Here is a 16,671-nt window from a genome sequence, read left to right as displayed (position 1 = left end):
ATAGAAAATTAAAAAAAAGTTGTGCAATTATATACTAACTTTTTTAGCAAATTTTACTGAAAAATTAACAGAAGAAATTTACAACAAGTCATAATGCTTTCTTATCGAAAAATTAACAATATTTTTTTTTAAATAGTCATTGAAATCGTCTTGAGAGAAAAACATGAAATTAGTAATTTTTATTTAAATAGATATTTATAATAAATATTCCATTTATACAGATTATTAATATATTCGTGAGAATATATACATTCTAAAAAATTGATTTTAGAAGGCAAAACAAATGCGAAAATTGATATACAAAATTGATATTTATTTATTTATTTAACAAATTTAAGTTCATTAAATGACAGAAACAATTAGGCAATAATATAATGGAAATAAAGTTATATTACTTTATTTCATATTATTTAATGCGAATTTAAATTGTTTCTAAAAGTTTCATTTTGTATATCGATTTTTGTGTTTGTTTTTTGATTTCTAAAATCATCAAGATATCCCACGAATACATTAACATTTTGTATAAATACATATATATACATATGCCTCAAAAAAAGACACGAAATATAGAACGTATCGTTTTTATATAATTTTCTTTTTTAGACTTATTAATTTTAATCATCGACTTTTATTACGATTATATTTTATGATTTTCAATTTTCTCATTTAAACTTATTTTTCTTTTTATTTCTTTTTTTAATTCCATGCTAATATTTTATTATACATATGTATATATTGCTACAACTTCAATCATGGAAATTTCGAATTTTAATCGACAATAAAAGAAATGAACGACGACATTATTGTTAATAAGACGGAAAAAAATTTTTAAAAATTGCTGATGTTTTATGCGTGCCTTGAAAGCGTAGTTATTAATTAAGTATTATACATATGCAGACTGCAATTATAATGTTATTATAGATGAAGATATAAGATATGAATAGAATGAAAGAATAAAGAATATATGAATGAAAATGTTGAATGTGCATGTAAATTTGTATGATTGAATATATTGTATATATATATATATATTATTGAAATTTGTAAATTATTATTGTAACAAATTAATAATATAATAGTGTAAATGTTACATAATCATTAAATTTAACATTATTCTGATATGTGATCAAAATAGATGGTATTATATTTAATAATAATCCTTTAGCTCTTTATTATCCTATATGAATCCTATAATAACACATACTATAATTTAAAAATTTGAATTGTAATATAATTTGATTTGTTAAAATTATTATTAAAAATTATTATAAATAAAAATTTAAGTATAAAGTGATAATATCCCTATTTTATAAAAACATTATTAAATATAATTTATCATATTATCAAATTTTATCAATTTCAATAGAATTGTACACAATATTTTCAATTATTGAAAATTATCGATAATAACTATTAATCAAAATTTGTCAAGATTCAAGTGTGAAATATGATTAATGATTAAATTTATAGAATATGTTTAAATAAGTTTATGATGCCATAATTTATAACAATATATAATAATTACTAAAAATCGACAAACAATAACTGTTAAAATTCTATTAAAATTTATTGAGATACGATCATGAAATACGATTAAATCTATAGAATAGTAATGCAGAATAGTAATAATAACATTTACGATCTTTCGATTTGTTTGCGATTTCTCCGAGAAAATTTTTCGAGCAACGCAACGGCCGTTCGAATGGCTCTCGTTAAATCGTACATAAATACGAATGTAAAAACGTGTAATGCGGTTTATGTGAATGGCAAGGAAACGATACCGATGCCAACATGTATCTGCAGAATACACACAAAGAGTAGTGCAAATAAAGCAAGAGGAGGAGACGAAGCTGCGAAGGTAGCAACGAGTCCCTTGAGAGCCCTGAACTTAACTACCAGATCGATGTCCGACCCCAGTCTCTCTTTATCCCCTGAAAGTAACTTCCGCTGTTTACACGCAACCGAGTTCTCTCTACATAGTTTCCTCTCCTCTGCTCTTGATCTTCTCATTTTTTTCTTCTATTTTTCCTTTTTCATTCTTTCTATAAATATCTATTTGTTTTCCTCTTCTTTTTTGGTCTTTCTTTTTATTTCTTTTTATTCTATCAGATTTCTTTCCTATAATTTTTTTCTGTTCTTCTTATAGTGTTGATATTTTTATTCTGATTTCATGTATTTATAAGGATTTATAAAAAAATTTAAATAGTTTTATTATTTTCATACTTAATCGAATTAACTAAATTAGATTAAACTAATAAATTTCTAAATAATTTCGAAATAATTTAAAAAACCAAGTTGAAATAATCTTTTTTTACCTTTCTATAAAATTTTATTTTTATCAGATGATAGTGTTAGAATGTAACGGTGCAGAAGTTCCACTAACGCTAGGCAACATATGGGATAGGCACCTAATGCCGGATATTAACCATCTTTGATAATTGAAATGCTACCAAATCTTTACTTGTAAAACTTGTCAAATAGATAAAATAATATTTTTCATGTTTAGATACTTTTTCACGTTTCAGTCACACATGCTTAGCTAAAAAAATTGATTAATTATTGTACTTCTCGAGAAATTTATGTAGTGTGTAATTTAGATTATTATATATATTTTCAAGATCAAAAGAGTGATCTATGAGTTGCGTTATTATATTTTTTGATCAATATTCTTTTTAATTACTTTTGTATTTTATACCATTATGAATATTGTATACGAATATTTTTATAAAAAAACTTTTTTAATGGATCCTTGATTCTAGACAAAACATTATCCTCTATTATTTTGTGTGTTCCTATTTCTATTATATTCAATCGTCATCATATTTTTAAAGTTTCATTCTTAATTCTTAAATTCATAAAAATTCATCGAAATTCTTCGTTATTTTTAATATTTAATTCATTTTATTAGAAGAAATAATAGGTTAATAAGAAACATCACAGATGGACATATTTCGAATATTTTCCTAAAAAAATAGATGAAAAAGTATTAAACATATAATCATCCATAATTTTATTGTAAATATTTATAAAAACATTATAAATTTTGTTCCTGATATCAGATGCTAGAAAAAAGCAAACAAAAATAAGAATAAGGGTATCCAAAAAAAATGAAATTCTTGCTTTAAATTCGTATATATTAATAATTGAAAATAAACAAAATAAAAAAAATTAAAAATGAAAGAAAAACTTAAATAAGTTTAACAAAATTAAAAAAAAGAATAAAAAAAATACAAATTAATATAATTGCGTAATTTGTTTAAAAAACAATGAAAAAGATACAATGTTTAAATTATCAAAAATGGTTGAACAAACCTTGTACTGAGTATTTTTACAATTATATTTACAATCGTAATGAATTATATTAAAATTACATTAAGAATTTCCAATTTATATTAAGAATTTTCACTATTCGCATTAGATGCCAGTTTTTGATCGACTTTTTACACTTTTTAAATATATGAAAACATTTATTGCATTAGTTTCTATATTACTAAAAAAATTGACAATTATATTTTATATTTAATTTAATCAATTTCAAATTCATTAATATCTTTTTTTTTTTAGTAAAAAACATTTTTTTTATTCTTTTCAAATATAATATACTATAAAATATAAAAATATTACTATGACATGATGGTCGTGATATATAACCTGAAAATAAAAGAAACGAATATGATTAATTAATTTAGTATAATTTTAAAATATATAATTAAGTATAATATTAATTTTGAAATTAGTAACAACAATTTAAAATTAATAACCAATTTTATAAAATTCAAATATAAATTTATTTAAAAAATATTTAAATTAAGATTAAAATTATAAGTTTCATCATACAAAATTCTGTTATCAAAAATCTATCAAATTAAATAAAAAAATTACTATTAATGCTGTAACATTAATTATACATTAATAATAATGAAAAAGATTCAATATAAATAGGAAAAGATAGTGATTTTCAGTTGATAGTACATATATCTAGTCTGAACAATAAAAATTTGATTTCCAACCTTTTTTCCTCCTAGCTACGATTTACGACGTAGAACTGACAAAATCGTCTAAAATGGTATAAACTAAAAATCTCAACGTATTCAAGAATAAAGTTCACAACGAAGTCAAAAAATGCTTTTTCACACATACAAATATAACCTTAAGAGCAACATGTATTATATTTAGGCATGTTTCACGATGAACGATAGAAATCAAGATAAAAAGGAAAAGAAAGGGATGCGCAACGTCTTTGGAATTGTGTGTGCGTTCGATGCCGGTCGGCAATCCGTACGTAATTGGACCCTGAAATGTACAACGTTTCACGTATACTGAGAAATTCTGAGGGATGCACGGAAGATACCTTTTTGTTCGAATTGCTCGGTCCAGTCGGTCCAGCCGAAAACACCAAATAGATACTTTTATGGAGGGCAATAAAGTTCTGAATTGAGTATCGATGGTTCCAAAGGGGCTAATCTGCGGATGAAAACTGTAATAAAACGTTCTCTCTATGTATGTATCTGAAATCCTTTTACAGTAATGTGCGTCCTTACTTTACGTGCTACCGACTCAGGTATAGAATTTCTTTTGTTGGCATAGCAAAAATGTTTCTTTCGTCGGTAAAGCTTTATTTAATCATGCATTTCATATTAAATTGAATTTGTTTTCGTGCATTTTTTTTTTAAATCGAATCAATCGTGAAGTAATTAGATAAGTAATTATTTAATAATACATTATTACATTCTTATTTATTGTCACTATTTATACATATTTTGAATTATTATTGTGTACATATTTAAAAAGAAAAATGAAACAACAGTAAAGATTTAAGTTATCAATATTTACTATATATATATATTTTTTTTTCAATATAGAGTTTAAAAATATTTAATATTGAAAAATATTAACAAAAAAGGAATTATTAAAATCTAATAAATCAAAATACATTTAAATTATCTTTGTTTATATTTATGTCAAATAATTGAAAAATCACAAATAAATTCAAAATATAAATAAGTTATTAAAATTTACATGATTTTATATCACAATATAAAGAGTGTAGAAAGCACATGCAAAAGCATTTGTAATGCAAAAGCAATAAGCTTGAGCATTTATTTATTAGTGCAATTTCTTTCTTAGAATTATAATATAAAAGTTACGCAATTGTAAATAATGCAACTTGTACCATTAAATTATTTCACTAAATTGTAAATATATTTATAATAAAAATTAAAGTTAAAGTTAATTATATTAATATATTAACAACAGGAGATTAAATTAAGTATATTGTATATAATATTGTTTTATATTTTGCAATATCATTTGTTTTATGATATAATAAAATCATGATAATAAAAATCTATTGCAATACATATGTCAAATAATAAAATTTTTAAAGATGAAAAAAAAAATTGAAAAAAAAAAAGCCATTATTTATAAAGTTAGAATTTAATTTAATAATCACCTGTTGATATATTAACATATATCTGAATTATTATAATACTTTATATTATTTATCAAGAAAAATGCTATGAAATATTACAATATATAAAATAATTATAAAAAACATTTGTAAATTTTAAAGCATATTTACATAATTTCATTCTCCTTTTTCATGCAATAAAAAAATTCCTATTAAATATTGACATATGCAATTTTCTTATATAGATTTTCCTATTTTAATTTATTTCGTAATAGATAGAATCATATTTTGATTATTCTTATATATAATTTTAAATTTTCATATGAAAGTAAAAAAGTTTTCTTTTTGTTTAAGATAATTGTAGGCAAGTAACTTATGAATAAAATTTCTATTATGCACTTAAAAAGATCTATATTGTTCATATAAATATTTAAGAAATCTTATATTTATTTTGCTATAATAGAATAGAATAGCAAAGTTTTAACATCTATTAATATCATACATATTAAAGATTATCTTTCGGAAGAAATAGTAGAAATATTTTTTTATAAAATCCTATTAATAGATTTTGCACTGTAAACTTAAAATTTTTTACAGTTTTTATTAAAACATTTATATTAATCGAATTAATCGAATTATTGATTCGTTAAACACGAGATATTTATTTTTTATACTTTGGCAATTCTTGCAAAGGTAGAATAATTTTATGAAATATGCCTCTTTTGTTTATGTATTCATTAGTTGAATGTAATTTTATATGATAGATTGTACAATGTTATAACTTTTTTAAGAAGCATTTTCACTAAATATTAAAAGCACGTGTCAATGATTCTATTTTTCTTATTGCACTATTATAGTTGTGCATATTTTAATTCAAAAAAATTGTATTATTGTGCGTATTATTTAGAGCAAATATTCATAAACATTAATAAATCTTTTCTTAAATTTCAATTTGACAATTCATTCATCGAATACTTCCAAGTGAAAACCATTCAATTGTTTCAATTGTTAAATCAAAACGTCTAAGTGGTAAACGTATTCCTCCAAGAAATTCGTTTTCTTGTAAAGTATCGTGATTCCATATTGTAGCTTCTAAAGTTCTTTCTTTAATAACATCCAAAGCCATTCTATATTCTAGCTGTAATAAATAAATATATATTATTTATAAATTATATGTTTATTTATATAAATTTTAATTATAATTAATAATTATATTAATTTATATTAAATTTGAAAAATGTGAATAATTCATTTATTTAAATTCATTACCATTTCCATAAATGAGGGATGACAATTTTTCTTTACAACCTTTGTTTTTCGTTTTGTCTTTTTAGTAGGATCCGGTTTAAGATAAACTTTAACATATGTATTTGGTTCCTGACAATTAGCTACTTTAGGCAAACCTCTAGCATGATAAACCATCACATAAAATGTTCCACGTGTATAATGAAGAGACATTTTAATTTGTCCGCTTTGTACGTTATCTCTTACTCGTTTTTCAGCCCACCAATTACCAACTAATTAAAAAGAAAAAAAATTACAATTAAAAAATTTATGATAAATTTTATAGAATTTCTTTATCAATATTTTAGAAAATTTTGTACCTTTTACTTTGCTTAAATGAATATCAGCATTTTGTTGATCTCTTAACAGTGGATGAAAGAAAGTATATACTAAATCACTCTGAGAAATTTCTGGTGCCATTTTAAATAAACTTACAAGAAATTTCTCAATATCTGCTCGTCTTTTATCAGCAACTTGTTTTATGTTAGATCTTCCGACGCTAATACCACTTGGTAAACTACATAAAATAAATTATCACTTATATCATTATTTTATAAATAAATTAAATAAAATTTTCAATTATTTTTTAAAATATTAAAAAAAGAATAAATTTAATTTATTATTAATTTAAATTTAAATTTAGCTTTAAAGAAAGATTGTTTTATGTATCATAAATTTTAATCTGATTAGATAATATGAAATAAGATAATATATCACAATTCTTAATAATCATAATATAAAATATCAATCAAACAAAAGTAACAATAAAACATATTGTTATTTCATATTTACAATTATTGCAGCATTGATTTAAAGTATTTAAATAAAAATAAAATAGGTATGTATTTTATTATCAAATTAATTAATTTATTATCAAATGAGATTTAATTATATCGACTTTTAAAGGATTTAAAGGAATTTGAAATAATTAAAAATGGGTATCAAACCATTCCGTGCTCAAATATCAGTACAAAAAAATTTATCTAAGAGATCAATTGTGCTTGAATTTTATCGAAAAATATCACAAACTGATTCTGCTATGCAAAAAAATATAAATAATAATTTTAAGAAATCTGATGTTGATATCAAACGAAATAAATCTTCATCTTAATAATATAAAAATAAGGTAAATTATTAAGTGATATTATATTTATATTTTATTTAATAGATAAAAAAATCATTCATAATATATTTTTATAATATATATGTTATTATTATAAAAAATTACAAAAAAATTAAAAGATATAAAATTAAATTATTAAGAATAAAAAATTTAAATTATTAAGAATAAAAAATCTTACATTGTTAAAATAATAATATACTTTGTACTTACCTAGCAAGTTTTGCAAGAGGAAAATGTATACATAATTTTTGATAAAATTCACAAAATTCTTTATATGATCGAAATAAATAAGTAGGATCTGCATGACCCTTTCGTTCTATACGCAAGATATACATATAATATTTTTCAGGATCGTATCGCTTTTGATATCCATGTACTTGAACGCTTGTTAACTGTCCTTCTTGTTGCATTCTATAATAAGCACGTATGTATAAATAATTTCAAATTTTTATATAATTATAAGAAACAAATTACTAAACTTACGTATATGTACGAGGTATAAAAGATAATAATGCTCCATCATTATGATCACTCGAAAATCTAAGTTGTGCTAAATTATGTAGAAAGAAATTAAATTGTGTAAACCAACTTTTGAGTGAACTTTCTATCATTCGAGCAAATGTTGCAGCTGCTTCAGGATTTGTTTGCTCTGGAAGAAGAGCTTTTTGTACATAACTAACTGCATCCACAGTTACACCAGAAATACCAGATGAAGTCATCTGTGAATTTGTATAATTATTCATTTTAGATTTATTTACTAATTCTTTAATTTCAATGTCACTAAGTTTTTGTTGTATAATACGCAATTTATATAAATCAGTCATATTATATATATTTTTTTGAGATAATAAACCATCCATCTTTATTAATATTAATTCTTAAAATTGTATTAAATTAATAATTATTTATTATTAATCTATTAATTTTCACTTGTTTGCTTTACTTTTAATTAATTCACACTGTTGCATTATTTGGTATTACAAGACGATTCATTAACGATAAATGCTAATTAACTACGCATTGTATATAGTTTAGTGTGATACGCGAACCGCTTTCTGATAAAAGGCTTAGATAAGTTCTTCCGTTATGGTTTTGTTATTCTCAAAGACAAATTAGATTTAAATTATGATATTAAGTTAAAAATAATTTTTTGTTTTTTTAAACATAATTATTTTACAAAACAAAGTAAATCATTTTTTATAATGAATGAATAAATTATCGTTCAATAATATTATGATAAAAATTTTTATACTACAACTATAAATATAAATTTTATACTATAAATATAAAATTTTCAATATAAATAATTTAATACAAAAATAAATACCAATCCAAAAAGATGAAGAAGTAAATTTCCATGTTTTCGTACTACATTAAATGCTTGACAACATAAATCCACGAAATGATGAAATTTAGCTGATGGTTTATCTCCACCATTTATAACATAAGCCATGTCAGATGTTAATACAAATGGCGTTCTATCCCTAATTAAAAATATGAAAAATATTGAAGTTATATATTTAGTTTTACAGATATTGAATATGAGAATATAAATATATATATACCTTTTAAAATTTCCAAACATTTGTGCATCACCCAAAAATTTTCCAAAATCAATATGAAACAAATGACCTGATGTTTTTAACATAATATTGTCATTATGTCTATCACAAATTCCTAAAATATAAGTAGCAACACTATAACCCGCACAAGATGCTGTGAAATTTTCAACTGCTCGTTCGTATTCCAATTCTGAAGGATTATGCTTTGCCAACCATTCAGCAATCGGACGATCTTTAAATGATCCAGTTAAGCCAAATTCAACCTGTATTTTTCTTAACGTTTCTGCATTTGTAACCATTTCTATCATTCCACGTTTATGACCAGTAGGTACACATGCAAATGTTACCATTTTGAGATCAAGACCTTCTTTTAACCAAAGTTTATCCATAATACGAACCATTTGAAGAGTTAACATATCTTGTTGTAAATCATCTCCAACCTTAAATATATTAATTTGATATAAAATTATTAATAATTTAGAAATTCTATATAGAATAAAATTATAATAAACTATTATAATATATATTTATTAAACTTACTTTAAAAATCGCTGAACAAATTACATCATCACAACTAATGAAATTAATTTTCAAAGGAAGAGTAAGTGATGGAAAATACGAACAACTTTGTACATTTATACCAAATACTTGTTTACTAGGAGATAATGGTAAACAAGTACCATCATCTTCCATTAATTGACAATGTATATTTTGTAAACCAACTTTAAGAGTATCCAGACGTAATGATTCTTTTGTCTGCTTAATATTTTCTGCTACTTCATATAAATTCTGTAATAATATAAAGTGTATTAATTTACAATTTTATAAAAAAATATAATATAAATATGTTATAAAATTTTACTTTAACAAGTAATTGTTGCGTAAGAAAACTATTTCTTAATGCATCTCCTATAACAGCTAATAATGCTCGTAGCATTAATTGCAACCTTCTATGATAACGTGCTGAACTAATATTTTTATCATCTTCTGGTGTAGTTTCAGCAGAATTCTAAAAATAAATATATGTTAAAATATACTAAATATTTATTTAGTTTTTTAAATTAATAGAAATTAAAAAATCATTTCAATTTGAATTACATACTTGAGGACTTTGTCCTGGTAATGCTTGGGTTAATAACCAATAAATGTGGTGAGCTACACGTGGAGATAGTAAGGCTCGTTCTAATAAAAACTTTGTAAGTGGAGATGTTTCATATGTTTCATGCTTTAATGCTTGTAATAATTGTGGTAAATAATCTACAAGTTCATCATTACTCAATTCTCGAATCCATCCAACTGCCATTTCTCTAACTTTCATATCTGGAAAACTATAGAATATCTTTAATTAATTATATAATTATTAATGATTTTCTATTCATATATTTAGAATATCAAATTACCAAGGTAATAATAATTGTAAAGCTTGAACAGGAGGCAAAGGATTCCAAATTCTAAGAGATGCATGAAGATCAGGTAAACATGCCCAATCCCAACTATGAGCAGCTAAAAGTACTTTAGGTAAAGCTTCAGGTTTATCATGTAAATAATGTCGTTTTTCCCATAAAATTTCTCTTTCTTCAATAAGTGGTCTATTTAATTAATAAAGAAAAAAAATATATATATATTAATAATCTTTGTTATCAATATTTATAATTTAAAAACATACTTTGAAAATGTAGTTTGTTGTGTGATATCTATTAATAATTCTTGTGTATTCTGATCCAATGAATTAAAATCAAGAGATTCTACATCATAATCACGTAATTCTGTTGGGAATAATACTCTTCCTCCATAATCAGGTAATTCCACACCAATAATAGCATGAGTATCTCCATGAGGATGAATTCCAGGTGCTGGAGCAGGACCTAATCTTTTATCAGCAATTGCTGGCCAAAGTGATAAAAAAAAGCTTCCTTGGCTCATAATTCTGTAATGAAAAAAAGATATAATCAAATATTTTTTTATTTTTATAAAAATAATTAATTACCCTTCATAATCAAAAAATTGAATTGCTCCCCATCCTAATTCTTCTTTCTGCATGATATTTTCTGCTGAAGAATTAGATTCATGTTCAGTAGGTTGCAATGTGCGACCATACAAAACCAATACTAATCTAGCTTCTCTTGGTACTTGACATACGCTTATTCCGCGAAATTCTAGCCTTTTATATGAATGAAAAAATAATTTATATATTCATAAATTTAAAAAATAATTTTAAATAAATTTAAAATAATGTTTAAAATCATTACCATGCATTAAATAAAATTCTCGGATAAAAATTAGAACTGACTGCCATAGGTTCAGATAAAACAGGAGTTCCAACAGGTCTTGTTCCATGAAATATTTGGGCTGCAATGATATAATCATCATGCTTCCATGATCCCGGTAATCTGTGCAATGCTCCAACGCGAACTAAAATAGTATCTAATACTTCAGACGAGATTAATATATCTGAAAATACATAATATGAATTAATTTTTTTTGTATGTTTTTATTATGTTTGAATATAATTTCATAAATCTAATATTCTCACTTGTTGGAATTTCTCCCTTGCTATTTAATTCAAAATCAACTTTAAATGCATGACAATAAGTTTCTACAAGATCTTGAATTGCATTGCGAATTTTTCGACAATGAGATGCAATAACGTCTGGAAATTTTGTTCTTAAAGTCACTACTGAATAATCTCCATCTTCATGTAAAATTTCAGGTTTTTTGCATTCTATATTTGTTGTATGAACTTGAGGTAAAAATTGACAACATGCGTTTACGAAATTATCAACAGCTTCTGTGATTTCAAATGTTTCTATGTTTCCCATTAATGCACATACTGCTTTTATTGCTTGAACAACACCACGGGGTTGTAATTGTGGTAAAAGACTGGATCCATGATTAGTAGTTGCCAATTGTATAGCAGCAGTTTCTATCCGTTCCATTTCTTTTTCTACAGTTTCTATAATTTTTTATATATAAAAATATTAATTATTATAATTATTTTAATTTATTTTTTTTGCATAATTCTATAAAAATAATGTCTTGATTTCATACCTAATAAAATAAGAAGCGTATCGTACGAAATAGGTTGTACTGGTTCATTTGGAAGAATATCTTCTAGTTTAAGACATTGATCACGATTATCATCTTGCAGCTTTTAAAAAAACTGAATAATGTAATATCAATAATGATTGAATTAAATATTTTTATATTCAAAACTGTACTTACTGTTCGTGCTATTGATCGTTTTATTTGTGCTTTAGTTAGAATAGCTAATTCAATATCTTTTTCTAATTTGATACATTGATGTATATATTCGTATTGCGCTAAAGTTGTACTAGGTGCAAAATATTCTGCTAAACCCCATACTCTCAAACAATATTTTTCTATATTTACTGTACCTTCATCTTCTAAGGAACAAGCGACATTAAGAATAACATGTTCAACACTACAGTTTACTGAAAACAATGTATATGTATATATTATTAAATTATATATTAAATTATTAAAATTTATTTAATATTTATAAATTTATAATGATTTTATATTATAAAATTTTTGTATATAAAAGCTTACCATCGCATGTGAACGAAATGGACGGAGTATTTTCGTCAGAATCTATTAATTGTGGATGTACTACTAATTTTATACTTGTGCCTTCAGGATATAAATTTTCCATCATTGGACTGATTATATGTCCAATATTTGTACTAGGATTATTAAATGGAAATTCACCTAAACATAGTTTAAGTCAATACAAATATAAGTATATAAATATAAATTATAAATAATATAAAAACATTAAATTTCTTATATTTTACTAACTTCGTACAGATTTTATCATTTCATAGAAAGCTCTAAGATCGCAATCACGAAGTGATGGTCTAGTTTTCCTTACTGTTACATTTTCATATAAACGTGTTTGTCGTTTCTGAAAAATTAAAATTATTAACATTTTTATTATTAATTATTCATTTAGAAAATTATTGAAAATATGTATATATACTCTTCTATCTAAGGAAGTTCTTCTTCTTTCAATAGTATTCCAAGCTGATGAATTTCTAGGAGGTAGTGGAGGTGGTGCAGCTGGAGATACTGCTGGAGATTTAGCAGATTTTTCAACAGCAACATATACTGGATCTGAATTAACACTTTCATTTGTGCTATACATATAATCAAAAGGATCAAATGGGTCATATACCGATCCAGTAACTTGTGATTGCATTTCTGTTTATACATATTAATTATGTTATTATAAGATTATATATTATATTATCAAATATTTATATAATTATTTTTAATTATATATTTTTAAAAAAAATTACCATCTTTATGCCCTTGTGCATTATCATTTTGATCTTCAGTCTTAACAAGTAATGGATCAAATGCTTCTAATACGCTAACTCGAACATTTGTTTTATCTTCTATTTGATCAAAAGAACTCAAATCTATAAGATTATTATTTGGCTTTTTCTCTATTACTTTTAATACATTTAGTTGTTCATCATCCGTACAAAATGTAGATTTTTGAACACCACATATAGATGGAGTAATACTTGATCTGTAATTTATAGGTAGTGGAGGTATCTGTAAAACAAATTATGAAACTTTATTTTTGATTTTATATTTAATAAATAATAAGTTTCATAATATTAAATTAAATATTATTATTATTAAATAAAATAAATAATAATACAAATAAAAATAATAAATTTTATATTTTGCTAGAAAAAAATTATAAATAAATCTAAAATTAATATTTTTTTAAATTTCAGATTATTAGGATATTATAAAGGATATTAGGAAAGAAAATATACGTACTAGGAATATTAGGATATTAGGTTAAACTGAATTTAAAATTCTTGCATATGTATATATATACCTGTGTAAAAAAATAATATTTAAAATCATTAAGATTCCATGCAGGCTGCAAGAATTATTAATAAAATTACTTCTATAACAAAATAATAATACAATATAATAATGCATTCTACATTAATTATATTTAAAAAAATATTATCATATTACTTACTTGTGGTGTTATGTCAGGTACATTACTGTTAATACTACTAGATCTTGACATGATAGGACTAATTTTTGGAGTTCCTGGTGTACAAGGTGCAGTAGAAGATCTAGGGCCTGGAGAAAGAGATTGATATCGAAAATCTCTGGAATGATAACCTGCAGAACTAGTGCTACGTGATATTCTTCCCTGTTTTTTCAACAATGAAGAATGAGTTTCCCATTTTGTTTCCAGAGATGTTTTTCTATTATGAAAATATAAATTTATAATATATATTATAATTTTAAGAAATATTTATATAATATTTATAATTTATTAGTAGAAATAATTTTATTCTTACGGAGGTGGAAATGGAGGTGAACAATAATCATTTAAATTATCTTTGACTGGACTTGTAAAATTAATCAAATCAACAGTATGTTCTTGACTTGTTGTAGCTGTTGTTGAATTTCTTCTAGATGGAACAGGTGGTGGTGCTAATATCACAGCATTTTTAGATTGATTAGTATTACAGAAACCAGGCCTTGGTCTACTTCTACACTGAAATCTATCATTTTTTTTATTATAAACAATTTAATTTCTAGAATAAATAAATAATAAAATAAATATGATTTCTATAATATAAATCAAGATAATTATAAGATAATAATATTAAAATTTTATTTACTTTTCAAATTGTATGTTATCTCTGTCTGATGAACTATTATGTACAGAATTATTTCCTCCATGTTCATGACTTTGTGCAATATGTTGTTGTTGAATATTATTAAATTCTGATCGTTGTTTTTGTAATTTAAATTTTTCTAATGCCAAACTTTCTAAACTTAATGCTTGAGCACGTTCTAAATCTTCTTGAAACTGACGTTCATAATCAATCACCGCAGATCTTTGATTATTTGTACTTCTATTATAGTGTGACATCTATAATTAAATTAAAAGCTAATTAACACATATATATAAAATAATAGATATATTACAAACATATATATATGTATACATAAATACATTTAAGATTTAAATATGACATGAATATAAATAGACTATTAATTAAAAAAGATTTGAGATACATATTTTAAAAATATAGGACAAGAGATCATTTTAACCTATACTTGAAGTATAAAAATAAATAATAATACATTTATATACATTGTAAATAAAATGAATATAAAAGATAATATTAATTTATTTATATATTTATTAATTTACTAATATTATCGAAGATATTAATTTACAATTAATTATATATTTTTAAGTAATAAAAATTATAATAAAAAAATAAAAAGATTGCATAAAAAAATTATTTATATTGATTGTAATCATAGCACGTGTTTTGAAAAATGAAGGAAATATTGGCATATACTTTATCGTTAAAACTATACTATTTACTAAGCTGACAGACACGTTATGCATCTACGTAAACAGATTTACAGCTCACCCTGGCATTATTTTCAGCGAAGTATTTCGCTCTTATATATTGCAGAAAATTTTCAAGCAGAAGAAGGATACAGTTTGAAGAAAAAGAACTGTCACTTAATTAAGAAAATGACATTTTCGATCGTATAATTAGCTGTCGTATACACTATACACTCAGCTTGAATATCTATATACAAATCGCTCTACGAAGAGTGCACTGACTTGAAGCTGCTGCTACCGATAGACAATGCATTGGTAAAAGACATAACAAATATAGCTGGCGTATGCAATGAAATACTGTATTATATATACATACATATATGATACATCTTATAATCAATACAAAGATACGATGTAACGAAAGACTGACTATAGTGCGGATGTAATTGAAAGTGACGGTATACAGTTAGGTTACATTAACTCTTTCCGGTGTATCGACTATTTGGGTAGTTAATTTGTTTAACCAGCAAATTTTATTTGATTAAAGCTATGTCTTATATGAAAATGTGGAATTGTTTAGAGTTAGAAATTCTAATTTTGTGTTAACATGCATTATATATCTATTCATGGAAAGAAGTTTATAAATTTAATTTTGTATGTAAAAATTTTTATCGTATCAAAAATTTGTTTTATTTTTTATATTTTATAGTTACAATTGTAAATCGCATTGAATATTTTTTTTTAATATTTATTATATGTTAATAGATTTTTAATAGATTTATTGATTTATATATTTTTCGTATAAGTCTATTTATAAAAGTTTAAATTATTTAATAAAAAAACATATTGAAATTTTTTTTTATTTTAATTTTTATTAATACGCATATAGATAAATAAAAATAATACTCAAACAATATAAAAA

The 16,671-nt window shown here is 23.4% G+C and overlaps 1 protein-coding gene and 2 long non-coding RNA genes across 5 annotated transcripts; 1 reads left to right on the top strand and 2 right to left on the bottom strand.

The window, feature by feature from the left end:
• Positions 1–3,553: 3,553 nt before the first annotated feature.
• On the bottom strand, positions 3,554–4,854 carry LOC102656327. 2 transcript variants are annotated; one of them, XR_003305774.1, is made up of 3 exons: positions 4,352–4,846; positions 4,011–4,293; positions 3,554–3,651 (listed from the first exon to the last, which is right to left on the bottom strand). It is a non-coding gene; the product is annotated as an uncharacterized LOC102656327 (long non-coding RNA). The 2 variants fall into 2 exon arrangements; XR_410161.2 differs by lacking the exon at positions 3,554–3,651 and having other exon boundaries at positions 3,936–4,293; positions 4,352–4,854.
• A 1,185-nt stretch (positions 4,855–6,039) lies between these two features.
• LOC413425 (phosphatidylinositol 4-phosphate 3-kinase C2 domain-containing subunit beta) lies at positions 6,040–16,388 on the bottom strand. Of its 2 annotated transcripts, none has more exons than XM_396869.7 (25): positions 15,832–16,388; positions 15,064–15,317; positions 14,737–14,943; positions 14,406–14,640; positions 13,699–13,960; positions 13,380–13,600; positions 13,199–13,304; positions 12,950–13,108; positions 12,602–12,831; positions 12,428–12,527; positions 11,913–12,332; positions 11,629–11,830; positions 11,367–11,540; positions 11,046–11,306; positions 10,780–10,968; positions 10,482–10,707; positions 10,242–10,388; positions 9,920–10,168; positions 9,383–9,819; positions 9,145–9,301; positions 8,301–8,536; positions 8,028–8,228; positions 7,015–7,211; positions 6,680–6,927; positions 6,040–6,548 (listed from the first exon to the last, which is right to left on the bottom strand). In XM_396869.7, the coding sequence occupies exons 2-25, from the start codon at positions 15,315–15,317 to the stop codon at positions 6,375–6,377; spliced, it is 5,292 nt and encodes a 1,763-aa protein (XP_396869.4). In that variant the 5' UTR covers positions 15,832–16,388; the 3' UTR covers positions 6,040–6,374. The 2 variants fall into 2 exon arrangements, with proteins under 2 accessions (XP_396869.4, XP_026297743.1); XM_026441958.1 differs by lacking the exon at positions 15,832–16,388 and adding an exon at positions 15,757–15,776.
• On the top strand, positions 7,481–8,279 carry LOC107964114. The gene is made up of 3 exons (XR_001702291.2): positions 7,481–7,532; positions 7,601–7,820; positions 8,167–8,279. It is a non-coding gene; the product is annotated as an uncharacterized LOC107964114 (long non-coding RNA).
• Positions 16,389–16,671: the final 283 nt, after the last annotated feature.

Source organism: Apis mellifera, linkage group LG1 (genome assembly GCF_003254395.2).
Source record: "Apis mellifera strain DH4 linkage group LG1, Amel_HAv3.1, whole genome shotgun sequence".
Classification (NCBI taxonomy): domain Eukaryota; kingdom Metazoa; phylum Arthropoda; class Insecta; order Hymenoptera; family Apidae; genus Apis; species Apis mellifera.
Note: the sequence above shows the minus strand (reverse complement) of the source record. Positions and strands in the feature narration are given on the sequence as shown.